The sequence below is a fragment of the Pipistrellus hanaki genome, assembly GCF_964339955.1.
Source record: "Pipistrellus hanaki genome assembly, chromosome: 11".
Lineage (NCBI taxonomy): Eukaryota > Metazoa > Chordata > Mammalia > Chiroptera > Vespertilionidae > Pipistrellus > Pipistrellus hanaki.
Window position 1 is genome coordinate 26,208,942 of NC_140513.1, and position 27,770 is coordinate 26,236,711.

Genomic DNA, 27,770 nt, shown 5'->3' on the forward strand with positions numbered 1-27,770 from the left:
CTCACAGCTGGCTCCCTTCTCTTGTCACCTTAGCAACCCATTCCCGCGATAAGCAGCAGAGGTCAGGAGAAGGCTTCGGAGTTTGTCCTCTGGGGCAGCAGACGGTATTGTGGTCCGGGAAAATCGGTCCAGCACTGGCCCCTCAGCTCTTAAAAGGCCCAGGTGCTGCTGACATGCGGGCAGGGGAGGTGCAGCTCAGATGTTCTTCCTGGTGTCCAGTTTTGAAAAGGTAATGAGTGTCATTACTGCAGAGACCACGTGGGGAAAGCGAAGGATCCTGATCTCATCTCTATTCACAACAGAAGGCCACCAGACGGTCCCGGATGGAGGGGAACGCAGACTGCCATAAGGAGATATAACCATCGCCAACAGAGCCAAAGAGGAGAGCGACCTAGGCCACGCCCACCTAAGAAGCTAGGCCGCTGTGGGTGTGCCGTTTGGTACATCCTGGTTCCACCGGGCACTCCCCTTCCTGAGCCCCTCCAAGGGCTAAGTTAGGCAGTGTGCCCACTGATTCTTTTCTATTAAGTATATTTTTTCCCACCATCCAGAACTGAAATATCATGGCTGACATGTACACATAGGAACTGTTTGACACTGAAATTGGGTCTCAAGAGAACGGGTGGTCCAGAGAGAAACTCACCACAGACTGATTCATATGCCTTTCAGCACAACGATTATTGCTTGTCTCATTTTTGATTCTTATATTTCCAGTAGGACATGACCTCGCTTATCTAGGGGAAATGGTGAACAACATAGACTGATGAACAAGAACAGACCCAGAGATAAGGAGCCATGGGTCAGACTGTTGGACCTCAAAGGGAGGGTGGAGATAAAAGGGAAAGATCAACCAAAGGACTTGTGTGCACACATATGGGCCTAACCAGTGGTCAAGGACAATAGGGGGGTGGGAGCGTGAGTGGGTGGGAGGCTGGGGGATTGGAATGGGGGGTTGAGGACAAATATGTGATACCTTAATCAATAAAGAAAAATTTAAAAAGTATATTTTTATCGATTTTAGAGAGGGTGAGGGAGAGGTAGAAACACCAATAGGAGAGAATCATTGATTGGCTGCCTCTTACTCGCCCCCTAGTGGCAAGCGAGACTGCAACCCGGGCATGTGCCCTTGACCAGAATGGAACCCGAGACCCCTCAGTCCCCAGGATCCTTCAAAGGTGCCCAGAATGACACTCTATCCACGGAGTCAAACTGGCCAGGGCCACATTGATTCTTTTTCAAGCACTAGCTGGAATCTCGGTTTTGGCATTTTACCTGGCATCCAAGCCATGTTCACTTGAGTTTGGTTCTGAAAACTGGAACACTTTCTGTAGTGTATAGCATTTCTGCAAGTGTCTCCGCCATTGGTTTATACACACACGCTGGCCCCTGTTCACCACAGACACAGTCCCCCATGGCACCCTCCCACCGCTGCCCCCACCTCCGCTCACCACAGACACAGTCCCGCATGGCACCCTCCCACCGCTGCCCCCACCTCCGCTCACCACAGACACAGTCCCGCATGGCACCCTCCCACCGCTGCCCCCACCTCCGCTCACCACAGACACAGTCCCCCATGGCACCCTCCCACCGCTGCCCCCACCTCCGCTCACCACAGACACAGTCCCCCATGGCACTCTCCCACCGCTGCCGCCAGCTGCGCTGCCCTCCCACTCACTCTCACACCCTCCCGGGGGAGTCACCAGCGCCCGCTGTCTGCCATCTGAGGGAGGCCCCGGCGGGTGTTGGGGGAGAGCACGGGGTTGTTGGAAACTTTAATCAAGCAAGGACAGTTAACAGCTGCAGAGACACCTTAGGAAACGGTGAGCCTTACGAAGGAAACATTTGTAGAATCTGTCCCCACGACCTCTTAAGACTTTTCTGAAAACTCCCTGCCGTGGAACAAAATAACAGCTCGCACAGGCGCCCGTTACCCCCACAGGATCCTCCGTGCTCCATCCTCCGGGCGGCTTAGATGCTCTCGTCACGCACAGACATCCCTGAGAGACCACTAAGAGCCAGGGTTGTGGTGCCTGCTCTCTCTCTCTCTCTCTCTCTCTCTCTCTCTCTCTCTCTCTCTCACACACACACACACACACACACACACACACCGGCCTCAGTGGCAGTGTCTGGCAGGCGGGGTGCCACAGACCCACAGGCCGCCCCGCCTCCTCCACACTCCACTGAGCGCTCACAGGCCGTTAGCACGTGGTGAGGAGCTCGCCTTCCCCTTTCTCCCGCAGGTGCGGGGGGTGTTTCTGAGGGGGCGGATGCCACCCACTAGGGCTGGGTTTCCCCCACCCATACCCTGTCTTGTCCCAGCTTTTCCCGCCCCCATAACCAGGCCCTTTGGGGGTCACAGTCTAACTCACCACCGAAAAAGAGAATCAGCGAGCCCATTGGAACCATTGCTCACCAGCCGCCTCCTGCTTCCCCTCTCCCATCAGCCCCCGGTCTTCCCCTTTTTTCTCGAGGATGGGTGCTGGGACAGTTTCCTTATGAAGGGACAATGTTGGGACTTTTTAAAGGAAGATGTTACTAGTAAAGTAAGAAAGAAACCAAAATCAAGCCAAGAAAAATCAAAACCTCACCGGTCCAGAGTGTGCACCCAGCTCTGCTTCTTTCCTTGGCCTCCCGTTGTCAGCCCTCCGGACCTAGGCACCTCCTTTGCTGTCTGCCTCCTGGCCCCCCACAGGGTGCATGAGTGGTTAGTGCTGCAGGCTTTTCCAGGGCTGCACTAGGTGGGGTTGCCCTCATCCTCACCCCAGCCCAGGCCGAGCTCAGAGCCCTTGCCTCAGGGACAGCTGGCTGGATCCAGCTCAGATGCTGGGACATAGGAGATGCCATGAGCCCAGTAGGGGGCAGGAGGGGACGGACCCAGAAGGGGCTGACTTGCCACAGGTGTGATCAGCAGGGCAACAAGGGGGGAAGGGATCAAGAAAGACTGTGGGGCCTGGGGTGTCACAGAGTCTCTGCATCCTCCAAAGACTGCCGCTCCCAGGAAGGGCTCTGGAATGAGACCCTCGGCAGCTCTGAGGACCCCCAGCAGGACGGGAGAGGGTCCGCCCTGGGAGTGCCCAAACTGATGGGGAGATGAGTCTCCCAAATCAGAGACTCTTTCTGGAACCGATACCTCCTGGGAGCCCCAGGATGAGAGCTAGGGCTCCGTACGACAGCCCCCAGTCTGATGGGGAGGATGAAGCCCGGCCTGGAGCCATGGCTGGGGAGAGCCTCGGGGTCAGTGGGGCAGAAAGGACTCTGACCACACAGAGAAAGCCTGTGGACACGGCCCCAGGAGAGGAGCGGGGGGCACGGCCGGGGAGTGGCTGGAGGAAGGCCATTCGGAGCTCTGCACTGCCCACTGGGCCTGGGCTCCGTGAAGGTGGAACAGAGAGAGAGGGTGCAGGGCAGGCCTGAGTGAGCAGGGGTCCTGTGGCTGCCCCAGCCCCGGCCCCTGCTCTGGGCCTCAGTCTCCCCTCCCCTGCCCCTCTGGCCAGCGCTCAGGATGCCGCCTGCTTCACTGAGCCCATCTGTCTGAGGCGCGCTCACATCTTCCTCTTTTGTGACTAGAAGTCACAGGGCGACGCACTAAGCCGTACAGTCACGGAGGAACGGCAGAGCCTAAGAGTGTGAAAGGGCAGAGGGGAGAGTGACGAGAGAAGGGGAGAAGGGAGACGGTGGGGCAGAGGTGCCCTGGACCATGGCCGAGTCTGTCACCTACGCGGACCTGCGGTTTGTGAAGGCGCCCCTGAAGAAGCGGGTGTCCAGCCCGCTGGGACAGGGTAAGGGCAGGGGAGGGGGGTGCAGAATCCAGGAGACCCCACCCCACCCCCCTCTCAGACCCCCTTCCCCACTCCCACCTCGGCCCCCTTTCTCTCCTCTGCAGACCCCGAGGCTGACGACGACGGGGAGCTCACCTATGAGAACGTGCAAGTGCCCACCATCTCAGGGGGGGCCTCCAGCTTGGGCGCCTCTGGGCCAGGGGACAAGGCCGGTAAGGAGAGCCCAGGGGAGTGGGGTTTGGGGGCGCTGGGTCTTGAGCTGGGGAGTCCAGAGTAGTCTTGGAGGACAATATCCTTGGGAAAAGGAGGGGGTTCCCAGGAAAGAGGAGAAGGAGCCCCGGATAGATGGCAGCCAGGGGAAGGCAGAGGCCCTGGGGGGCCGGTAGGGCGCAGGGCAGCCCCGCGGGGAGAGGCGTCCCCAGGGGGAATGGGGAGTGGGGCCGGGAGGTGGGTAGGGGGCAGGGCTGAGAGCAGTCCTGGGAGAGGGGTGGGGAGTCTGGGCGTGGGGAGGGTCCTGGGAAGACGGGGGAGGCTCGGACCGGCGGAGAGAGTCCGGGGAGCCGGGAACTCGGAGGGCGCGGACGGGAGGCGAAGGGGCAGCGCCGGGCGCGGGGACACGGGGCTCTGCGCGGAGGAGGGAGCGGGCGGGGGAGCGGAGGGGCACGTCCGGGGCCCCCGCCTCCTAACGGGACCCGCTCGCCGCGCAGGGGTGCAGGCGGAGCCGCCCGCCGCGGCCTGGAGCTCCGTGACGTCCCCCGCAGCCTGGCGGCTCCTGGGCGGTGAGCGCCCTCCTCCCTCCTCCCTCTCCCTCCCCGGGGCGGGGCCCGGGGCGGGGTGGCCTCGCCCACCGCGGGGATCGCCAGGCCCGGCTGGGCTAGATAGCGGGGGTGGGTGGTGGTGGGCCCGGGTGCGGGCCGGGGGGGTGGGGGCGAAGGAGGGAAGAGCGCGCCAGCACCCCATCCCGGGCAGCCCCGCGACCCCCTCCCCTGCCCCTTTCACCCCATCTTTCTGAGGCGCCCACCCAGATCCTCTCCCCACTCCACGCCTAGGATGGTCCCATTCCCTTACGCTCTGCTCCGTCTGGGCCCGGGGTTTAGGGCTCCTGCCAGGGGCGCCTCCATTCTCCCCACCGGTACCGTCTTCCCGCGCTTTCCCCAAAACACCCCCCGCCCCCCGGTTTGTAAACTCGTTCCTGGGGCTCACTGCGCCCCGGGCCACACTGTCCCACAGGCCACTCCACCTGCTCCAAATACCTCCTCCTGGGCCTGCTCCTCACCTGCCTGCTGCTGGGGATGGCTGCCATCTCCCTGGGAGTGCGCTGTGAGTACGGCTCTCCCCTCCCCCTCCCCAGACACCCCCTCCCCTCCCCAGACACCCCCTCCCCTGTGCCCCCCAACAGCTGCCCTCCCTCAGCAGGGCCCGGAGTTAGGGCCACCGCGTCCTAGGCTTTGGGTCTGGTGTCCAGCCTGGTCTTGCTCACCTGGTCCAGTCACTCCTTAAACTCCAGGCAGCCAGAGCTTACATTTCCCAGAAAGTTGCCGGCAACAGGGAAAGGAATGGCGCTGCTGGACCGCGGGGCACCAGGGCGCGGCTGAGGAGGATGCCACCCGGGTCTCTCTTTCTGGCCAAACAGATCTGCAGGTGTCTCAGCAGCTCCAGCGCACCCACAGGGCCCTGGAAGCCACCGACAGCAGCCTGCGGCAGCAGCTGCTCCAGAAGAGCTCGCAGCTGGGCCAGCGGGAGCGGGAACTGCAGGGCGCCCGCAGGGAGCTGGCCCAGACGCAGGAGGAGCTGCAGGTGGAGCAGCGGGACTGCCAGGCCATCAAGGAGCAGTCACAGGCCTGGCTGACCAGCTGGGAAGAGACAAAGGAGACCTTGAAAAGTCAGCAGACGCAGAGGATAGAGCTGGAGGAGAAGGTGAACCGCTTGCAGGAGAAGCTGAGGTCCCTCTGCCTGCCCGAAATGCCGGAAATGCGGGGTCCCAACTTGGAACACCACCAGCACCCCCCTCAAGGTATCTGCCCTGGGAGAGGAGAGGTGGGAGGGTCTGCGGTGCGGGATGGAGATGACGTGCATACACCCCCAGCCCCATTTTATTTTTTACCTTCCGAATCTCTGTGACCCCCAGTTCCATGCCATGCTGCCCCCCACTCCCACAGCTGCACCTGAGCTCAGCACCCCAAACTGCTCTTCTGCTGAGAGGACGGTCTCAGACCTCCGCTCTGGCCACTGCCGCCTGCTCCAGGCTCCCCAGCACTTTCTTGAGCCTCACTGCGTTCTCCGCTGATGGAGAACCCTGCCTCCCCTTTCCTGGCAGCCCTCACCTGTCCTCACCTCTCTCTGCCCCTCTTGCATTCAAGGGTCCCTGTCTCTCTGATCACTCACTCCTTTGTTCCACTGTCCTGGTGCACCTGACTGGCCATACCTCAACTCCAGATGAACTCCACTGCCCACCTTGCCCCATGTGTCACATTGTGCCAACATTCAGCTCGCTGCCCTTGAAACTCTAGTTTCAACCTCAGCTGGGGCCTCAGTGCTGCCTGGCATCTCTGCAGAGAACTTACCCTACTACCTGTTCCCACTTTCAGCAGAAGCCTGTTCCCTTAGAGAGGAACGCCCTCCGTTTCCACCACCCAGTCTACATGTCCGCTGACATTTCTGCCCACTCCCATCTCTTGCAAGAATAACTGCAACAGCTTGCTGGTTGTTTCCCCTAAACATCCCCCTACACCCCCGTTCCACTCTTCATATTGCAGCCAGGGTAATCCTTTAAAAACAAACACCTGAGCATATCATCCCAGTTAATTAATTAATCAAAGGTCGTGGAATACATACTATCTGTCCAGCTCTGTGCCCAGGCATTGGGATACAGGCAGCGAGCAAAATTCCTGTTTGTAAAACCCCACACTGACTTTCTCTTCCTTGGAATTAAAAAAAAAAAAAAATCCCTTAACATGGCTTTCAAGGCTCCTGCCTACCTTTCAGCATACCACTTCTCCCCTCACCCTCTTCAGTTTGACCAGACCAACTTTTTAAAATTTTTATTTATTCCTTTAAATTATTGATATACTAGGGAAGAGGGAGGGTGGAGGTGGAGAAAGGTGAATGAGGGATAAATGATGGTGGGAAAAATAATTAAAAAATAAATTACTGATTTACAAGGGCAGTCTGGTGGTGGGGCAAAGACTATAATTCCAGAGGGTAGTTGAGTGGGCACATGAGGAAATGTAGACAGAAGAGAAGGAGCTAGTGGAGAAGGAAAGATTTTGAGTGACAGGGTAGTACTAATGGAACAAAGCAAGGAGAGAGGTGGGTTGGGCTCAGGAGCACAGATTGAGGGGTAGGGTGTTAAAGAAAGTGGGTTATTTCTTATGGATGGTCAGGAAAAGAGGAAGAGAGAAGAGACACATTTTGAGTGGAGGGAAGGGAAATGGAGAGAGTTCACATCAAGTGTCCGACAATTTCAGCAAAATAGGAACCAAGGCTGTCTACTTGTGGAAGAGTGGAGGGCAGGAGGTTGGCTGGCAGCTTGAGGTGTGTCTGGGAATGGTACCGCTAGCCCTATTAAACCTCCCGAGCCAAAACCGGTTTGGCTCAATGGATAGAGCGTCGGCTTGGGGACTAAAAGGTCCCAGGTTCGATTCCAGTCAAGGGCATGTACCTTGGGTTGCGGGCATATCCCCAGTAGGGGGTGTGCAAGAGGCAGCTGATAGATGACTCTCTCTCATCAATGTTTCTAACTCTCTCTCTCCCTTCCTCTCTGTACAAAATCAATAAAATATATTTAAATAAATAAATAAACAAACCTCCCGGGTTGTTGGGTGTAAAGCTGTTGAATGTTAAGGCTTTTACTAAGTATATGCAAGTTTGGCATTTCCAGAAAGGCTGCAAAGATCAATGACCAGAAGTCAATGAAGGGGCTGAGAGGAGACTGGAGACCACTGTTAGCAACTAGGTCGCTGAGCAACACTTTCATTCCAAGTGTTGAGATCTCCCTCTGGGTCTGTGCTGTGCTGTCACACTCTTTCTGTTTTTTTTAGAAAACTGCTGTCCCCTGGGATGGATACTGATGGCGACGAATTGCTTTTACATCTCACTTATTAAAAGAAGTTGGGAAGACAGCCAAAGCTATTGTAAATCTCTGTCCTCCAACCTCGCCACGGTTGTGACCACTGAGTATTATTCAGTAAGCATACCTTTATTTACAGACAGCCATGGGTACTATTAGGTAAAGGCCCATATGCCATCGGTCAGGAATGGCAGTGCACAATGGCATGCTTCCTGTGGCATGCAGTCCTTCTCTGTGCAGCTTCTCAGCACAGTGCTTCAGGCAGCCCCAAGGATTGGAGTTGGCATGAGAGTTGACTTATGAGCCATCTTTACTTTTACCTGTTTCTCATTTCAGCTTTCTGTTCAGTGTTCTGGGCTGCCTAACAAAGCATTTGACTGTCGTGACCCCGCAGGCAGAGGCCCCAGACCTGGTGGGCTGGATTGTAGGGCCTGTTTCCTTGTGACCATAGCAGCCCCCAGAATGACTCCCTTTCACAGGTGGCAGAAGTTCTTACCCAGCTGGGAGGGGCACTGCAGGGTGAGGCTGCATCTGCAGGGTGGCACTTGGAGGATGCAGGGGAAGGTCACCAAAGATGGGCAGTTCTCTTGTCAAAGCTCCTAGATTGTCCTAGCTGGTTTGGCTCAGTGGATAGAGCCTCGGCCTGCCGACTGAAGGATCCCAGGTTCGATTCCAGTCAAGGGCACCTGCTTGGGTTGTGGGCTCAATCCCCAGTAGGAGCAGCCAATCAATTATTCTCTCATCATTGATGTTTCTCTCTCTCCCCCTCTCCCTTCCTCTTTGAAACCTATATATATATATATATATATATATATATATATATATATATATATATATATATATATATATATATATATTAAAAAGCTCCTGGGTTTCCCTATTTATCTTCTTCCATCAGCCCAGGTTCCCTCTTTTTACCCCTCCTCCCATTCCACTATTTCTCATCACTCTCCACACATCTCTGAATCTCCCCTCAGGGTTTCTATGGCAGCAGCTTATATAAGGTGTTGGAACTAATTGATTCGTCTGGTTCATATTGGATTGACCTCAGGTTGAAGGACGGGGACAGGATTAATAGTAAAAGAGGCATTTGGTAAGTTTGTTAGGACTTTGGGGATCTTCAACTTTATAATCCCTTCGAACAGACACAGTACTGAGATCTCCCTTCAGGTCCGCTCCCAAACCTTTCACAAATCAACATTGAAATTGCTTACCTGTCAACTAATTTCCTCTATTACAAACTCTTTAGGGCATTCTGTTCTTTATTCTACCCCCCGAGAGCAGACCTGGCACGTGCTTTATTTTTATTAATTACTAGACTGGGACCCATGTCATTTCTCTCTCAGAAGCTAGGGCTTCACAGCTGAAGATCCTTGGCATTCTCACTCCCTTGAAAAGGCTACCAAACAGAGGTGTACTTTCTGTCAGGACCACTAGGGGCACTAGAGTTGCTCCAGGGGAGTAAAGGGGCAGAGGTAACTCTGGGGACCAACCCCAGGGACCCTGAAACAGGATGGCCACCTGTTCCCTAACTGGAATTTCCATCCTTAAGACCGTGGGTGATTTCTCCCTCCCCTGGTCCTAAAGGTTCTTTGGGTTGGAGTCCAGACATCTGGCCCTGACCCGAACCCAAATGTGGCCCTAGGTAGGTAGGGTGAGTTGGGACTTGAGCTAAGTTTTATGCAGGGCAAGGGGAGAGGAGGGAGCAGAAGGTTGGGGTCCAGAGCCTATCCCAATTCTATTTTATCTTTAGGTTTCATAGTCAAAACAAAAAATGTCCCTCTGTACAAGACAAGTGGCCAAAATATTCACCCCAGATAGAGTGTGCTACTTCTCTTCCCTTCATCTGTGAGATGGCATCTATCAGGCGTTCAGATTACCACTGAGCTGAGTAAGTGTGAGGGCTGGGAGGCCAGGGGCTCAGAGCAGGGGTCCAGCTGCTGGGAGGGGGGGTGGGGCACGTGTTCCTGGGAGTGAGTCCCGTCCACAGCCTCCGGGAGCTTGGCATACTGTGTAAGGGGGCGCTGCCTGGAACTGAAGGGAGGCTGGTGATGGGAGCTGGATGAGGGTTCTTGGTGACAGTCAACAGTGGAGCTTATTGATATTTTACTCTTCCAGATCCTCATGCCAACAAGAGCCTGTGCCCTTCATCCCTAACCTGCAGCCACAGGTCCTATGATTCTCTCTCCAGCATGTCCTCCCTCTGCCTGGATAGTGCCCGGCCAAGGGCTCGTCTATGCACAGCACTTCTAGGCAGCCTGCTGCCTGCTTGAAGTCCTGCCCCAGAAGCCGGACTATTCCTGGAAAAGAGTACAGAAGAGATTTTGGCCTCCAAGAACCTCCCGTAGTGGAGTGGGGGCTGAGGGGAGGAGGGCGCACGGGCTGAGCGGATAGGGGCAGCCCGGAGCCAGCCAGGCAGTTTTATTGAAATATTTTTAAATAATGTGCACGTGTTAGTCTCGTGTGTCAGCAATGCTGTGTGATCCCTGGGACAGCGAGCCCAGGGCGGAGAGGAAATGTTCTGTCCCTTGAGTCCATGCTGAGGTTCCCTTACGAAGCAGCTGGTCAGCCCATCAGGGGCTGGCTCTGTCGAGCATGTGCAGTCCTCACAGGGCATCCTGAAGGCCGAAGCTGGAGGCCCCACTGCTAAGAGCGTGCCCCAGGCAGCTGAAGGCTGGGTGTAGGTGGCTTGGCACGGTGCCCTCGGTGGCAGAGGAGACTGCCCGCCTCACAGTTCAGGTTGCGGTAGCGAGCAACAGCTGGTGTGGGGCGGGGGCACATGGACAAGAAGCCAAAGCTGAAGGGGCCCAGGCAGCAGCCAGGGCAGGGTAGCCCCTCGTCGGAATCCCGAGGAGCTGAAGGGGGCGGTGAGGGTTCCGTCCGCTCCAGGGCCGCTGCCCGGGGCAGGCTATGCTGGGCCCGGTGCCAGGGCTCCCCGGCCCAGCTCTGAGGGGAGTTCACCACCACAGCCGGGGGGTTGTTGTTAAGGGGTGGTCCTGATCTGGAGGACCAGGGCTGGGAGGTTGATGAACAAGTGCTGATGAAGTTGTCTGTGGCCACAGCCAGGGGCAGCTGGGGAGCTGGGGGTTCTGGCTCAGGGCTACTGCCCTCACACTCCATTCTCTCTTCCGCCACGGGACCCACAGAGGGAGGGCCAGGGCCTGGCAGTGCTGTCTCCATGCGCCGGGGGAGTTCAGGGGATGATGGTAACGAGCGGCAGCGACGGGCAGGTGTCCCAGGCTGGAGCGGGGTCTCCGGAGTCGTCGCCAAGGGCAGCCGGGTGGAGGACAGCGGTGATGGTGGGACAAGGGGCAGGGGGGCGACTGGCTTGCTGGGTGTGTCCAGGAGCTTGATCTTGCCACCCCTGAGGTCTTCCCGCAGTGAGAAGGGGTTGACTCGAGTCAGATTGTCCCCCCAGTTCGGGGGTGATTCTAGTGATGGGGGCAGGAAGAGGTCTGATCGGCTCCGGGAGAGCCGAGGGTCTGGCCTGGGAAGCGTGGCAGAGGGACCCCCTCTTGGGACAGACCCTGTCAACAGAGAAGTCTGAGATCACTCTTCTCAGTATTGATAGCTTCTAGAGCAGGGGTGGGGAACATGTGGCCCATGGGGCATATAAGGCCCACGAAATCATTTGGCCTGGCCCTGCCAAGCATGAAGGGTGAGTTAATTAAATGTTTGACCAAACCGAAACCGGTTTGGCTCAGTGGATAGAGCGCCAGCCTGCGGACTGTAAGGTCCCGGGTCCGATTCTGGTCAAGGGCATGTACCTTGGTTGCGGGCACATCCCCAGTAGGGGGTGTGCAAGAGGCAGCTGATCGATGTTTCTCTCTCATCGATGTTTCTAACTCTCTATCCCTCTCTATCAAAAAATTAATAAAATATTTTTTTAAAAATAAATGTTTGACCAAATATAGCAGGCTAATTTTCAAGTTGATAATTTTGCATGGCTGTCGGATGATGTTATAAATATCCAAGCGGCCCTTGGCAGAATAACGGTTCCCCACCCTTGTTCTGTGTCTCATTGTTCACCGGGAGGCAGGTGGGACTAGAACTTAGAAAAGGGAGCCTGACAGGGTGCTTTGGAAAGGAGACGTCACCTCCAGCCGCCTTTTACCTTTTTCCTTCCTTAAAGCTCTAGAATTAGAAAACTATCTTCTTTGAAATGTCCTTTCACCCCCAACCTTAACCCCAGCCTTCTCAACTAATAAATACACTTAGTCTCCCCGAGACAGTACCCTGAGTTCTAAGGAGGAGAGAGGCAAAAGGACTCCAGCTGGGTCGAGGTCGTGCTCACTTACCCTGACCGTGCATCAGGGGAGCCCTGGTGAGGGGGGCTGGCTCAGGCAGTTGCTCCAGGATCCATTCCAGGTGCTGGGTGATTTCGGTGAAGGGAGCACGGGCGCTGGGTTCCATCTGATGGGTAGAGACGGGGGCAGCTCACTCAATGCTCCGAAAGGGTCCCTGAGTTCCCCTCCATCCCCTGGGACAGGACAGCCCTGCCAGCGGATGGGCGGGCGGAGGCAGGGAGGGCGAGGCTCTTACACTGCAGCAGTGGATGGCCAGGAGCAGGAAAGGCAGCGGGCAGTCAGCCCCTACCAGGGTCCGGAAAGCAGGCACGTCCAGCCCGAAGTCCTGTGGGGGCAGAAAGGGAGGGCCTCCAAGTCAGCTTCCCTTGGTTCTCCTTCTCCCCCAACCAGGGCCTCCAGGTCCAGGGAGCCCTTCTCGGCTGTAAGTTTCCCAGTCTGGAGGCCCTCCTTTCCAAACCCGGAGCCATCGCTCACCTCGGTGCGGGGCAGGTAGTCAGGGTCCGCAGGGACTCGTGCGATGAGCTCACAGAGGACAATCCCAAAGGCGAAGACATCGGCCTGGGGGTAGGAGGTAATGTTAGGGGGAGGAACTGCCAGGTTTCATGTCAGAATTTAGTTAGAATATGTCAGAATTCACCGGGGAGCCTTGGCAGTTCCCATGTGTTTGAGGGGTGCCTGTGAGGGGCCAGGGGGTGGCTTGGGGGCCTCCTGAATATCTATCTGGTAGGGTTGCTGAGGAACTTGGGACAGGAACCTATAAGAATATCTCAAGGGTCTCTGAAGACGCGGGGGATCTCAAGGGTGGATGTCTCACCTTTTCATCATATAGCTCACCCCTCAGCACCTCTGGAGCCATCCAGTACGGGGAGCCCACTACGGCCAATGGCTCCTTCCTTTCCCCTTCCCTGCAGGGCAGAGGCAGAGTGGTCAGACACATCCCACTCAGACATCCTCCCCAAACAGAGAGACGAGGCCCCTCTCCCCACCCCAGGGGAAACCTCCCAGGGGGCTTCACGTAGACAGGGGCCTTCTGGGAGGTTTGGGGGGACACGGGCATGAGCTCACCTGTACACAGGAATCTTTTCAGCCAGCCCGAAGTCACCCACAACAGCTGTGAAGCTTCGGCCTTCCCGACGGATCAGACAATTCTGACATACACAGATAGTGTCTCACACACCTATCACCTTCTGCTCTTCCATCTCCCAATCTATAACCCAAACCTCCGTCATCCAGAATAACCCCGACCCTCTCCCAGGTCTCCAGTGCGCTCCAATCCTGCAACATCATCATCTGTCACTCCAAACACAGCCCGGTGCTCAGCCCCCGAGGTTTTGCTACTCTAACATCCTCACACACTTATCCACAGTCTAACACCCATAGGCTGGTTACCACCCAGGAGTCTCAGAACCCCCTCATGCCTCCACCTGCCTGGCCAGCCTACCTTGGATGTGAGGTCTCGGTGGAATACGCCTTTGGCATGCAGGTACTGCAGGCCCTGAGCAATATCCAGAGCCAGGCGGAGCCTGACAGGCCAGGAGAGGGGCTCAGGAGAGCTGAGCAGCTGTTCCAAGGTCCCCCCGTTCATATACTGGGCAGAGCCGGAGGAGAAGGGGCATGGATGTCAAGGTTTCGGTCTGTACTCTAGTCTCCCTCTTATAAGCCAGGGGACACTGGGGAGGATCGGACACTCAGGAGGATCACAAAGGTCAGAAGGGGTGGGCGGGCCTGTGCTCTAGGGTTCCAAATCCACATTCTAGGGCTGTCCTCTCCAACACATGTGCAACTACTTCAACTTAAGGCAGTAAGTTTAAGTAAAATTAAAGACTCGGTTTCTCAGACTAGCCACATTTCCGTGCTCTCACGGTTTTGCCCAGAACAGATACAGAACAGTTCATCACCGCAGAAAGTTCTATTGACAGCACTGCGGGAGGAGAGGCTGAGAACAGCTGGGGCCTTTGTGGTTTGCCCAACGGGAAGTTTAGGGAAGACGCCCTGGGAGGAGGTCCTGCTGCCTCTCACTGCTCCTCAGGAGAAGCCCAGGCCACTGATCTCTCTCCCCTTGGGGGCGTGGGGGTCCCCCTTCCGGGCCCGTTCTCACCTCTGTAAGAGCGTGCAGCTGCCCCTGGTGCACACAGACCCCCATGAACCTGTGAGAGGGGAGGGAGGGAGGCTGAAAGACACTCGGCCTCTCCGCAGTCTCCACTTTTCCGGCGGCGGGATCTTCCCCCTTATCCCAGCAAGCCTCCCAGCAAGCGGCTGGGGCTGCTCACCTCAGGATGTTGGGGTGCTGGAGCTGGTTCATCAGCTGCACCTCCCGTAGCGTGTTCCCCCGGTTGCTGGGCAGCCTGTTCATTTTCAGCACCATCACTTGCCCAGACTGTCGGTGCCGCACCTGGGGGTGTCAGGGGCCCGCGAGTCTCGCGCAGGTGGGACGGGGCGCGCCGTCCGGGCCAGGGCCCTAGCTCCAGCCTCCTCCCGTCCACGGCTCGGTCCCCGCCCCTCCGCCCTCCCGGCCGCTCCTACCTTGTAGACCTCGGAGAAGAAGCCGGCGCCGATCTTCTCGGCGCAGTGGAAATCGTCCACGCGCGCCAGGCTGGACACGGCGCTGCGGAGGGCCCGGTAGGAGGAGGGGCGGCCCCGGCCCGGGCCTCCCCCCGCGCCCGCGCCCGCCGGCCCCTCCCCCGGCGCCTCTCCCGGCCCGGGCCCCGGGCCCCGCCGCGGGGGCCGCTCCCCGGCCATGGCCGGGCCCCCAGCCCGGGCCTGCCTCACATGGCCGGCCCCCTGCGCCCGGGACGAGCCGCGCTGGCCATGGGAGCGGGCCCAGCCGGGGCCGGGGCGCCGGGGCTCCCGCTCCCGCCTCGGAGAATGGAAGATCCGCCGGAGACCCCGGACCCGCCCCCGCCGTGCGGGCTCGCTGGGCCCCGGGGCCGCCGCTCCGCTCTGCGCGGGGCCTGGGCCTGGGCCTGGGCCTGGGCCTGGGCCGGGCGGCGGCGGCGCTCCCGGGCGCCGGCGGGCAGGCGGGCTCCCCGCGGGCGGAGGCGGGCGGCGGCGGCGGCTGCTCGGCGGCGGCTCCGCTGGGCTCGGGCTCGCGGCCTGCCGGGGGCGGGGCTGGGCGGCCTCCGCTTAACTCCTTGGAGCCCGGCCCCCGGCGCCGGCCACGCCCCCCCGGGCCGCACCCCCTCCCGCGGCGGGGACCCCCCTGCAGGCGAGGGGTCTGCGGCGTCCGGATGCAAAGGACAAACTCAGGCCGGAGCCGGACCACGGGAGGCAGCCGAGCGCTGGCTGTGCGGACGCGCAGGTCCGATGTCGCAGCTGCCCGGGGAGCGCCGTCCCCGCTCCCACCCGCGGGTCCCTGTCAGCTGGGGGCCGGGCTCGGGAAAACGCTCGCTTCCCGGGCTCCATGGACCCACAGGGCAGAGTAGGGAACCCTCAGGGCCGACCCAAACCGAAGGCGGCCACCCGTCCCCCTGCCTGACCTCCCCCCGTGTCTCCACCCCTACATCGTGGACCTCTGGACTCCCCGGGGCGTCCTCCCCGCTCGGGCTGCGGGGATGCCCACGGGCTGCGGCGAGCCCCGGGCCGGCCCATCCCCACGGTGGCGCCAACTCCTCCTCACTCCATCCCGGCGCCTCGAGCAAAGTTCAAATTCCAGAGCCTCCGCCCAGTGACACCCAGGCTGGACCTTCGCACTATTCCGCCCCGACGACCCCGCTTCTCCAAAAAGCCGCCTTCACCTGCGGGGAAGCCCCGCCTCTCGCGAGACCCTGCCCCCCGGCCAAGCCCCGCCCCCCAGGGGCCCTTCCCCTCTGAGACCGAGACCCCCTGCCCCTGCCGAGGGGCCTTCCCGCAGCATCGCACTGCTGACGTCAGCGCGCACCCGCACTTCTCAGCGGACACCCCTCCTCTGGGTGCACCTCTGGGTGACCCCACCTCTCCCGGTGACTCCCCCGGCCATCGGGCTCCTCCCCTCCGCGGGGCCCAGCCCTCGACGGTCTGACCTCCTCCCAGGCAGGTTCCGCCCTCCGGCTCGTTAGGGAGCCCGCTCTGCCCCTTCAGGCAGGAGGAGGCGCTGCAGCCGCCGCCTCCATCGCCGCGGGGCCCTACGTGTGCGCGCACCGTTTAGGGACCCCGTGCAACTCGCCGTCCCCTACGCTTCCGGTTCGCTTCCGACTCCTCCGGCGAAATAGCCAATCATCGCCGGGGGGCGGGTGACGTCACTGCATGCCGGCGGCGGCTTCCCCGACGAGCGGCGCCGGGCGTGGGTGAGCGCCATCTAGCGGCGGGATGGAGGGCGGCGGGAGTGGAGGCCTGGGTGCCCCGGGAGGGAAACCGGCCGTGCGACCTTGAAGGAGCCAGGAGCGCAGGGCTGAATGCTTCTGGAAAAATTCTGAAGTAGTGTTTCTGTTTCTGTGGTAAAGCTGGAAAGATACTTAGAGGTCTGGCCCAGGTATATGAGAGCTGGGACCAAGCCCTCCTTGTTAAGTGCGGATGAGAAAAGAATAAAGTCAGTCTTCAATGACAAAAAAAGCTTTAGGGTCGGGAGAAGGCCCGGGGCTGCACTAGTTTGGAGGGAAGAACCAGAGCGCTCACGGTCCTCCGGAGCCAGCGGAGACAGACCAATCCGGAGAAACCTGTGGCTGGACCTTGTGCATCATCACATCCAATCTTCCAGAGGCAGTTTGGTCTCAGCCCAACAAACTCATTCCTCACATTCAATTAATGTTAGCATCTATTATACAACTGTTTAATTTGTAAAGTTGCTCCCTATAGAAGTATGATATGGATACATGCTAGGGATTTATGCCGTATTTAGTTTACATATTATTATAATAGGTACTTTGACACATATTTGACCCTTTATCCAAGTTTGATCCTTCTGTGGTGGTGGTATGGGGCAGGGAGTCTGATTAGGAAGGAGGCTCTGACCGTGACTCAGTCAGGAGACGATAGGGACTGAACTAGGACAGGGATAATAAATGGGGAAGGGAAGGAGGAAACTTCCGTGTCGTCTGGGAAAATTTGCTGATTGATTAGTATCCAAAGTCAGTCCCGAGGAGAGAAATAGCATCAGCCAGGATAACTTTTAAATTTCTAGCTTAGATGTTAGGGAGATATTATCTGGGATAAAACATCCAGGAGGAGGAAAGGTTGAGTAAAGAATGGTAAATTAGTTCCATCATCCAAGCAGGGTGTGTAGAAGGAGAAATAGGCAGGCAGTGGAATCCTGGGGAAAACCAGCATTAAAGGACAGTGGAGGGAGAGAAGACCACCAAGGACACTGAGAAGAAAGAAGCTAAACGATAGGAAGGGAATTTAGAGAGCCTGGTGCCATGGGATCTAAGGATGGAGCGGGTAGGGAAAATGGAATACAGTAATGAACAGCATTAAATAGTGCAGAGGGGTCTGCTAAGATAAATTTTAAATGTTTCTTGCGTTAGCCTATTCGAAGATCCTTTTGGTGTTTTCCAAACTTTTTATGATGGCAAATGTCAAACATAAGCAGGGAATAGAACAGTGGGCCCTTATTTACCTGGGAGAGTAAGTTCGTTTTGTTGGAGACCCAGGCCTCAGTTGTACAGGGATCTGTCGGAGTAAAAATACCAGCTTCATGTACCTTTTATCCCAATGATTCTCCTGTGATAAACTCATGGCCAGTTTGTTTCATTTATACGCCTGCTGTCTTCCCCTACCCAGTTATTTGATGCATATTTCTGACATTTTATCATTTTATCAATATTTTATCAGTATGTTCTCTAAAACATAAGGATTCTTCTTTAAAACAAAATCATGGCACCATTGTCACACCCGAAAAAATTAAGAAGAACTATACTTTGCAGCTGATATGTCTCTTGAATTTTTTTTAAAAAAATATATCTTATTGATTTTTTTACAGAGAGGAAGAGAGAGGGATAGAGAGTTAGAAACAGCTGCCTCTTGCACACCCCCAACTGGGGATGTGCCCACAACAAAGGTACATGCCCTTGCCAGAAACTGTACAAGAACCTTTCAGTTCTCAGGCCGACACTCTATCCACTGAGCCAAACCAGTTTCAGCTGTCTCTTGAATTTTTAAAAAATCTTTGTCTATTCTCCATCTTTTCTCCCTTATTATTTAATTAATTTGTTAAGAAACCAGGTCATTTATCCTATAAAGTTTCTCAAAGTCTGAATTTTGCTGAGCTTCTACTGGTGTAATTTAGTATGTTCCTCAGCTCTGAATTTTTGGTAAATTGTTAGAGGCTTAATCAGATTTAGATTTGATTATTTTAGTAAAACTAATTTATAGGTGGCTTTAGTTCATTTACAAGGAGGCATACAGTGGTGGTCTTTTTGTGATATTAGTAATTAATGACGATCATTGTCCAGACTAGCATTGCTCAAACAGCACTGTTGACATTTTGGGCCCGATAGCTCTTTATTGTAGGAAGTTGTTCTATACATTGTAGGATATTTAGTGGCATCTCTGGCCTCTCTCTACCCACTGGATGCCAGTAGCAACTCTCCCAATTGTAATAACCAAAAATGCTTCTAGACAATTGTTCAGTTCCCTTAAGTGGGCTAAATGTCCTTGATTGAGAACCACTGGTCTAGGTTCATTAATATAGGATTTAGAACGTAATATTTTCATTCGAGCCTTCCTTCTTTGCTAGGTAGAACAAATACCTCTACAAAGAGAAACTTTCACACAGTAACTGTTTGTTCCCTAGAGCTACATTTCATGAAGGAAAGCCAGAAAAATGCTGCTTTGTTTCCCTTTTATTTTACCAGCTTTTAAATTAATGAGTTGGTTACCTAGCATCTTCCAAAGGAACCAGAGATTTTTTTTAGTACTATTATGACTCATAATTTAACACATACATGATGTGTCTCAATCACTGGCAGTTTTAAACATTTTTGATACTGAAATTGACTTGTTTTGGCCAGTGGGAACTTGTTCAGATTGGCACCTGAGAGTCCTTTTGATATGACCTTTTAAGGTTCCTTGCTCCTTGTTAGGATAAAATTTTCCAGGCTCACTTTGTGCGTTCCCAGACTAGAGCTGGTATCAGTGATTTTTTCCAGTGATTCATGGTTCCTTTTAATTGGAAATGGTATTTAGAGAACACATGCTGGGCACTAGGGATGTAGGTTATTTGACCTTAGGAAGAGCAGTTAAATGGATATATAGTCAATGACCTGTTCTCAAAACAGCCGCCTGCACCACCTCTTTATTATAAAAAGTTTCAAACTTGCAAAAAAGTTGAAGGAATCACAATGAACTACTGTATACTCTCACCTAGATTCAACATTTATATTCTATTGTGTTTGTTTTCTCCTTCTCATGTGGTATGGTATGGCATGATAGGGTATATCATATAATTTTTTAAAATCCTCACCTGAGAACATGCTTCTATTGATTTAGAGAGAGAGAGAGAGAGAGAGAGAGAGAGAGAGAGAGAGAGAGAGAGAGAGACAGGAGAAAGGAGAGAAAGAGAGAGAGAGAGAGAGAGAGAGAGAGAGAGAGAGAGAGAGAGAGAGAAATATCAATCAATCGATCAGTTGCCTCCTGTACATCCTCCCTCAGGATCGACGCTCCAACCAACTGAGCCACGCTGGCCAGGGCTCAGGTATAATTGTTATTGTACCATTTGAAAATAAGTTTCAGGCATTGTGACACTTCATTAGCATTATCTGCTGAGATCATTTTCTATGTAACCATAACACCATTATCATATCTTGAATTACTTTCTTCATTTAGTTTTATTGGCTTCTTAGGTCTCTTTTGCTGTTTCTTCTTCATCTTCCTGATCTCTAAACAGTGGTGTATCCACAGCTCCATCATTGGACCTCTTCTCTCTCTCTACACACAAACATGGTAGATCATTCCAAGGCTCTAAATATATTTATATTCCAGTGACTATCACTTTTTCTCTCTCCACCCATCTGTGCTCTGAACTCTGCAGTACAACATTCAATTGCTTATTCATCCTCTCCAGTTGGTTATCTTGTTGGCTTTTCAAAATCGATGAGTACAAAATAGAACTCTTGAATCTTGCCCCTCTTCCCAGCTTTTCTTTAAGACTTCCCCATCTCAATAAATCCAATCTGTTAGGTGCTCAGGCAAGACAATTCAGTTATCCTGCTTTCTCTTTATCCCATATCTAGCCCATCAGCAAATTGTATATGCGGTACGTTTGAAATCTATCTATAACCCGACTGCTTCGCATGTTTCCATTGCTTCTAAACCAGCCTAGTCCACCGGTTTCTTGCCTGGACTGCTGCGGTAGCTTCCTCTCTGGTCTTCCTGCTTATACCTTTCTCTCCCTACAGTCTATTCTCTACACAGCTGCCAAATATTCCTTTTAATGTGCAGGTCAGATCACTTTACCTCTCTGCTTTAAACCTTCTGTCATCTCACTCAGAATCAAATCCAAAATCTTCTATAGTTTTCTTTCTTCCTGATATTTGTACCTTTAATTTCTATTCCCTTGCTTAAGAGCATCAATGTAATGTGGAGTGGAGTAGTGCAGTAGACCCTCGTATCTTGTTCCCAATCTTGAAAAGAATGCTTTTAACCTTTCACTACTAAGTTTCACGTTTACTGTAGGGTTTTTTTTTTTTTTTTTTTTTTTTTTTTTTTTTTTTTTGTAGCTACTTATACCAATTAGTTGTTTGCTTGTTTTTAAGTGCCATGTAAGTAACCCTAGCAAAAGTCAGTGGCATAAAACTGCAATCATTTCTTCTCGTAAACCCGCAGATTGGCTGGGGTCAGCATTCTAAATGGATTGTGCTCCATCTGTTTCTCACTTCTCCCAGAACCAGTGGGACAGCTTGGGCATGTTCTTCTCATGGTGACAGAAGCAGGGCAAGAAGATAAACACAGTTTAGCAACTGCTTTTCATGTATTTAGATCACACCATGTCTGTCAACATTCCAGCGGCCAAAGGAAGTCACAGGGCCAAGCCCAACTAGCCTGTCTGTAGAGATGGTGGTAGAAAGGGAGAGATTTCTAAGCAGAGATACTTTACATTAATTTTTTAATGTTAAACTGACTTTGCATTTATAGAATAAACACAGTTTGATTTTTCTTCCACTCTCTTTCCTTCTTTTTCTTTTAACATTAGATTTTGGTTGTTCTGGGGGGGGTATTTTACAATTTTATTTTTTATCAGCTTTATACTGAGATATAATTCACATACCATATAATCCACCCATTTAAAATGTACAGTTGAATGGTTTCTATTCATAGAGTTGTGCAACTATTACCACATCAGTTAAAGAAAATTTTTGCCATCCCAAGGAGAAACTTGATGTGCTAATTCCCTTACCCCCAGCTCTAAACAATCATTATTTCACTTTCTGACTATATATATATATATATATATATATATATATATGCCTCTTTTTGGACATTTCATATATAGACTCATACAATATATGATACCTTGTATCTTGCTTCTTTTACTTAACATGTTTTCAAGGTTCATTCATGTTATAGCAGGAACCAGTATGCAGACCGTGGGGAAGAAGATACCGATTAAGGAAGGTTGGTGGAGGGTAAGAGATCAACCACAGGACTTGAATGATGGCCGTAAGAATAACCAATGGACACAGACAGTAAGGGGGTTGAGGGCCTGTGCTGGGGGCAGGGAGCGGGCTGGGAGAGGTCAATGGGAGAAAGGAGACATATGTAATACTTTCAACAATAAAGAATTAAAAATAACTATATATAATACCTATTTTTTTTTTTAAAGCAGGAGTTGGTGGCTAACAGTGCTCAATTTTTAAAATCCTCAGCTGAGGAGTAAAGATAGTTTTCCATTGAGTTTTCGAGAGTGAAGAGAGGGGGAAGGGGGAAGAGAAAGAGGAGAGAGAAACATTGATGTGACAGAGACACATCGATTAGTTGTCTCCCGGATAGGCCCCAATGGGGGGCAGGGGAGGGGAAAAACAGGGGTCAGACCCGCAACCCAGGCACATGCCCTTGACTGGGAATCGAACCAAAGACACCAGTGCACAGTCAGTGCTCTAACCACTGAACAATGCTGGCCAGGGTTAACTGCTCAAATTTTAACAGAGCCTAGCAGCCATTTCTAAACAGCGTCTCTCTCCCAAAGTGCACTTCATACTGCCTTCCACCCAGAAGTGGCTGCCTACACAGCGTTCCTGCCATCAGAGCCAGCCTTCTAGAGATCCTAGGATCTTATTTCAATCCATAGGACTGAGGCTTACCCCACCCCATTGACGTTCATCCCCCATCAGCATCTTTACTGACCAATCAGAGTGGCTCCATTATGACTAATCAGGACAGTGCTTTGGACCAAACTTCTGTTGAGGATTTGGAGCCCTCATTTGCAGAAGGATGAACCAATCAGGGGTCAGGGGTGAGGACTTCTCTATGTCAGCTCCTCTGTGGCTCACTTTCTTTTCTTTCTTTCTTTCTTTCTTTTTTTTTTTTTTTAATATATTTTATTGATTTTTTTTTACAGAGAGGAGGAGAGAAGCATAGAGAGCTAGAAACGTCGATGAGAGAGAAACATCGACCAGCTGCCTCTTGCACACCCCCTACCGGGGATGTGCCTGTAACCAATGTACAAGCCCTTGACCGGAATCGAACCTGGGACCCTTCAGTCCGCAGACCGACGCTCTACCACTGAGCCAAACCGGTTTCGGCTCTGTGGCTCACTTTCTCTTGCCACCGAAGACTGAAGACTGTATTTCCCCGTTGGGGCTGAAACACCAAAGGCATCCTGCCAGAGCAGAGTGGAGCAGAGCAGAGCCATCTAGTCAGAGAGTGGCCGCACCCCAGGGCCGCCTCCCCAGGGCCGCCTGTGCTGTTTCCACGTTGAGCTGTCACACTATTGAAGTTCTTACAGCTGTGCGGTATCACAGTTGAGTTGTTTGCACTGGAAAAAAGTTTCCTTTTTCACCACACCCCAAACTGGGCATTCCTGTTGGCATTGAACTGGCACCAACAACCATTGTTTGAAAAATACTTTCTTTTTATGGCTGATGTTTCGGTCTGAATATACCATGCTTGTTTATTCATCAGTTGAAGGTCATTTGGGTTGTGTTAGTAATTAGTTTATGTGCCATGAAGTGAAAAGGTTTGAAAATCGCTGCTGTATTTCCTTAACTGTGTGTCAAGTTCCCTACCACTCCAGCTCCAAACAACACATACCAAGGCTGAGGCTGTCCTGGGCAGGACAGTGGGGCACGTGACATGTGTTCCTTGGGACCCAGCGCTCCCGTCCAGTTCCTGAGGTCAGTGACCTGTGCTTAGTCAGACCAGGCTGTCACAGTCTGGGGTCAGGGAGAAGAACAGAGGCCCCTGCAGAGGTAGCCTGGCCTGGCTTTGCCTGGGCCCCAGAGCCCAGTTCTTTTTAATTTTTTTATTGATTTCAGAGAGGAAGGGAGAGGGTCAGAGACGTAGAAATATCCATGATGAGAGAATCATTGATTGGCTGCCTCTTGCATGCCCTCTACTGGGGATTGAGCCCACAACCCGGGCATGTGCCTTGACCAGGAATTGAACTGGTGACCTCTTGGATCATAGGTCGATGTTCAACCATTTAGCACACCGGCCTGGCTCAGAGCTGAGTTCTAATCTCCACTCCCTCTGAGATCTCTTCTTCCTGGTCTGTACTTCTCTTACAATCTGAATTCTTTTCTTAACATAGAATTTGCCCCCTAATCTTAAATCTCAACATTACCTTCATATCTCTTTCCCTTGAGCTCCCACAGTAAAAAACAAAACAAAACCCGGTATCCACTGAATGTACCAATCACTCATTGGTTTCCCATATGCATTAGAAGCTTAGAGACAGCACCAGCCAACAGGGAAGGAAATTAAATTCTAGGAGCCGTGTGCCAAGTTCTTTTTCACACACTATCCGACTTTATCCTGAACAGCACTTGGTAGGTTAGGTTATATTAACCTTCACGTTAGAGTTTAGAGAATCCAGGTTCAGAAGAAGTCAAGTCACCTGCTCAGAGAAGGTAAGGTCAGCTCAAAGGCACAAGCTAGGTACTAGGAGCCCAGGATTGCCTGGCCTTCTGTTCATACTCTTTCCCCTACCATCCCGCCCCCTCCCGGTGCCTCGAGCTCGCCCCCCGCCCCCCCAATCTGGCTTCATGGTCTTAATTTTTAAAAAACGTTTGCATACATTAATTTGAGCCTCAGGACAGTGGCAGGGTGACTATAGTATCTGCCTTTTATAAATGATAGTGGGGTTTAGAGATAGTAAGTGATTTGCCCAAAGCCACGGGAAGCTTACTTTTCTGATTCCTACATAGTATAGTACACATTCTGCCACCATGCAGTGTGGCTAGCAGAGAGTGGCAGGCATGTATGATGAATGAATGCTGATCCAGATAATAGTAGGTATTCAATAAATGCCAAGTTATACTAGTGAAAGTTAACGGGGTCACGCTGCCTGGAGGTCTCCGGTTCCCTTTTTCCTCCTGTCCCCTCCCCTCCGGGCTCCCCTCAGAGACCCTCTTTGCCAGTGAACTCCATCCGTCACCTTCAGTCAAGACTCACAACGAGCAGAATCCACGTCTCCTCAGGCAGGTGCTCAGACAAGGGTTTGAGAAGGAAGGGTCCTCTTTTGAGATAAAGCTGGAGACCTAACAGTTTTCGCTCTCCCGCCTCAGGCCTCCCTTGGGTCCGGAGTGAGGAGGCTGTACCGCCACTCCTCCCTGCCCCAGGCGGCAGGACTGCACTGGCTCTGGGCACCCGTGAGCCTCTGCTCTCAGGTTCTGAGGGCTTTGGCCCAGGCCAGGCTATCATCACACTGGCGCCCCCTCCCCTCTCTCCTCCCTTCGCCCCGCCCCCTGCCCATGGCCCCGCCCCACAGCCCTGGACACAGGGTAAACAGCCTATAGAGCCTCTGCTCAAAGGGACAGAGACTGCCTGTGTTCCCACGGCTATGGCCAGCACCTTCCTGCCGTGGCTGAATTCTCAGAATCCTCATTATATCCCCGGGTAAGACTTCCACCCGGAGCACAGCCCCGCGGGCTTCTGGGAATAGGGGTTTAGGGTTATGGGAGTCGTGCATGCACCTGGGCCTCGGGGGCCAAGTGGTCACACCTGGGCAGGAGGCCCGGGCTGGGATGCGATGGTGGATAGGAAAGGAAAAGCAAGGAACGGGAGCTGGGGCTGCCACAGAGCCTGTGTTGTCTTTTCCATGGTAACAGGGAGGCAGCAGAGGGACATGCCTGCTCCAACTATGCAACCAGCCGAGTCCAGAAAAGACCAGGGCTTCAGAGCTCTCTGCTTCTGTCTGTGGGGAGGGCGGGCAGGGGAGTCCAGAGACGAGTGGGTGAGACCTGTGCCGCAGGTACACTGGACACTGCCCACGGCTTCGGTTCGGCATGGGCCAGACCTACGGGCAGATGACGGGTCAGCTACTCCGGGGAGCTCCTGGCATAGCCTGGCCCCCGGCCCATCGCACACTGCTGCCTCCCATTCGGCCTCCGCGGTCTCCCGAGGTTCCCCGTGGGAGCCTGCCTGACAGGTGGGGACACAAAAGGCTCAGTTCCAGCATGATCCCTGGCTACACAGGTACGTACACAGATACAGACAGGTGCCCCGCCCCTGACTGTGTGTCCCAAACACCAACAGAGCTCTTCTTTGCCCCCTGCCCACCCAGGTTTTATCCCCAAGGCACAGTTCATCTTCGCCAAGAACTGCAACCGGGTCTGGGCGGAGGCTCTGAACGAGCTGACGCAGAGGCACGGGGAACGAGGGAGTCCGGAGCTGTCACAGCAGGCCAGGGGGGAAGATGTGGAGGAAGACCGAGAACCAGAGCCGAAGCCGGAGCCAGAGCTGGGGGTGCAGGGGGCAGAGCCGGGGCAGGAGGCAGGACAGGTGAGGCTGAGGCGGCTGTGGGGTGTGTGTGTGTGTGTGTGTGTGTGTGTGTGCCTGTGTGTGCAGTGTGGTGGGAGTGGGGAGCTGTCCCTCAGTGTAGTCCGGGGACATGGGCCTGCCGGCCAGCCCCTCCCTGGGAGCCTGTGCCAGAGCAGGGGGGCCACGTGTGAGAGCGCCGTTTTTCTTGTCCACTTCCCTCACAGGCTTCCCCCTATTCGATGGACGACGGAGACCCTCACAAGTTCTTCATGTCAGGTGAGGGACGTGGCCATGCCTGAAGGTGTGGGGAGGCCCCGGGAGGTCCTGAGCCGGCACCCCCGCTCCCCAGGTTTCACGGGCTACGTGCCCCGCGCCCGCTTCCTCTTCGGCTCCGGCTTCCCTGTGCTCAGCAGTCAGGCCCTGCAGGAGTTCGGACGGATGTGCTCAGAGGGCAAACCCCAGAAGGGTCTCGAACCTCTCCCCCAACTTTCAAGGATCTACCCTCAGAACCTGGGTCTCTTACCGAACTATGGGGGCTACGTGCCAGGTGAGGGTGTGTGTGTGTGTGTGTGTGTGTGTGAGAGAGAGAGAGAGAGAGAGAGAGAGAGAGAGAGAGAGAGAGAGAGACGGGTGGAGGTGGTTTTGGTGGTTGGAAAGAATAGATATGGGGGACCTCAGGTCATGTAGTTCAGCTTTATCATCGGGCAGAAAAAAACACACAAAAAACTGAGGGAGCTCACAGTGAAGAATTAGGCCCAGATTTTGGAGGACAGCTTGGAGGGTCTAGGCAACTGGCTGAGACACACATGACTTCTCCACGCCACTGCCTACATGTGACAGGCTCTCTTGACCACACAGGATACAAGTTCCAGTTTGGCCGCACGTATGGGCATCTCACCCACGATGCCCTGGGTCTCAGCACCTTCCAGAAGCAGCTCGTGGCGTAGGCCCCTGGACTTCACGTTCTTTCTCCCCGTTCGTGTACCCCAGCCACGCTTTTGGAAGAAAGAGAGGTTGGGCTGGAGGCCAAGCACCTTTTTTATTAATAGGCGTAATAAATAAATAAATAAATACATAAACAGAAGCCTGGGCCGCTCCTCCCTCCTCTGACCGCCAGGCGCTGGCCGCCGCCTATGTACACCCGGGAGCTTCGGGATCTGGCCCCTGCACCGTCTCCCAGCATCCTCACCGCCTGGCCTGCGGGGCCCTGCGGAGGGGCCTCCTGGTCACCCCCATCCTCAGGGGCGTGCGTGTCTGTACCCAGGGAATGCCGGCCCAGAGGGGCCGGGGAAACCAGGGCAGCCCGGGGCTGCGTCCCTTCCCTCCTTTCCTGGGTGCTCTGGACGTGGTCATGGGATGGCTGGGGGGTGGGGGCGGGGGGATTAATACTGAGCACAGGAATACGTGGCCCCAGCTCTCAGTCTGCTCTCTGCAGCCAAGCCGGAGGGCCCGGGAGGGACTCTCAGGCTCCGAGTCCGATGGTTAAGAGGGTCCCTGAGGCCACCAGCATGCACAGGACCTCAGTGTTGGCTGTTTCCAGGAGTTGGGGTCAAGGTCACGTAGGCCAGAGGCACCAGGCCGGTGTCGGGGCCGCGGCGGCAGCGCAGCCAGTCCCCGCCGGCGGGCCCCAGCACCCGCAGGACGTCGCCCTTGTGGAAGCTCAGCTGCCCGGGGCCGGTGGCCAGGTGGTGGCACAGGGCTTTCACCTCGCTGGGGGAACCACAGACGGAGTCAGAGAAACCCCACCGGAACCGAACCCCATCCCCAGTCCCTCAGCCCCCAGGC

General features: G+C 54.4%; 4 protein-coding genes across 10 annotated transcripts in view; 2 read left to right on the forward strand and 2 right to left on the reverse strand.

Moving 5' to 3' along the window:
* Window positions 1-2,704: 2,704 nt before the first annotated feature.
* CD72 (CD72 molecule) lies at window positions 2,705-10,293 on the forward strand. Of its 2 annotated transcripts, XM_084898842.1 has the most exons (9): window positions 2,706-3,779; window positions 3,884-3,991; window positions 4,487-4,558; window positions 5,010-5,099; window positions 5,413-5,793; window positions 7,820-7,965; window positions 8,826-8,941; window positions 9,602-9,739; window positions 9,967-10,293. In XM_084898842.1, exons 1-8 carry the CDS (start codon window positions 3,698-3,700, stop codon window positions 9,732-9,734), a joined length of 1,128 nt encoding a protein of 375 aa, XP_084754968.1. In that variant the 5' UTR covers window positions 2,706-3,697; the 3' UTR covers window positions 9,735-9,739; window positions 9,967-10,293. The 2 variants fall into 2 exon arrangements, with proteins under 2 accessions (XP_084754969.1, XP_084754968.1); XM_084898843.1 differs by lacking the exon at window positions 4,487-4,558 and having other exon boundaries at window positions 2,705-3,779.
* On the reverse strand, window positions 10,240-15,930 carry TESK1 (testis associated actin remodelling kinase 1). Its single transcript, XM_084898820.1, has 10 exons — window positions 14,679-15,930; window positions 14,426-14,547; window positions 14,254-14,302; window positions 13,597-13,743; window positions 13,221-13,303; window positions 12,970-13,060; window positions 12,630-12,713; window positions 12,391-12,480; window positions 12,147-12,261; window positions 10,240-11,375 (listed from the first exon to the last, which is right to left on the reverse strand). The coding sequence occupies exons 1-10, from the start codon at window positions 14,892-14,894 to the stop codon at window positions 10,495-10,497; spliced, it is 1,878 nt and encodes a 625-aa protein (XP_084754946.1). The 5' UTR covers window positions 14,895-15,930; the 3' UTR covers window positions 10,240-10,494.
* A 9,064-nt stretch (window positions 15,931-24,994) lies between these two features.
* CIMIP2B (ciliary microtubule inner protein 2B) lies at window positions 24,995-27,047 on the forward strand (the record flags this gene model as incomplete). 3 transcript variants are annotated; one of them, XM_084898850.1, is made up of 6 exons in its annotated part: window positions 24,995-25,121; window positions 25,477-25,700; window positions 25,789-26,006; window positions 26,210-26,261; window positions 26,335-26,532; window positions 26,844-27,045. In XM_084898850.1, the coding sequence occupies exons 1-6, from the start codon at window positions 25,066-25,068 to the stop codon at window positions 26,930-26,932; spliced, it is 837 nt and encodes a 278-aa protein (XP_084754976.1). In that variant the 5' UTR covers window positions 24,995-25,065. The 3 variants fall into 3 exon arrangements, with proteins under 3 accessions (XP_084754976.1, XP_084754975.1, XP_084754977.1); XM_084898849.1 differs by having other exon boundaries at window positions 25,789-26,261; window positions 26,844-27,047; XM_084898851.1 differs by having other exon boundaries at window positions 25,789-26,532.
* RUSC2 (RUN and SH3 domain containing 2) overlaps window positions 27,006-27,770 on the reverse strand; it is a 55,026-nt gene continuing 54,261 nt past the window's right edge. For all 4 annotated transcript variants that reach the window (XM_084898807.1, XM_084898808.1, XM_084898809.1 and 1 more), the window contains one exon: window positions 27,006-27,695. In XM_084898807.1, coding sequence (XP_084754933.1) covers window positions 27,506-27,695 — 190 coding nt within the window. In that variant the 3' untranslated portion in view covers window positions 27,006-27,505. The remainder of the gene's footprint in view (window positions 27,696-27,770) is intronic.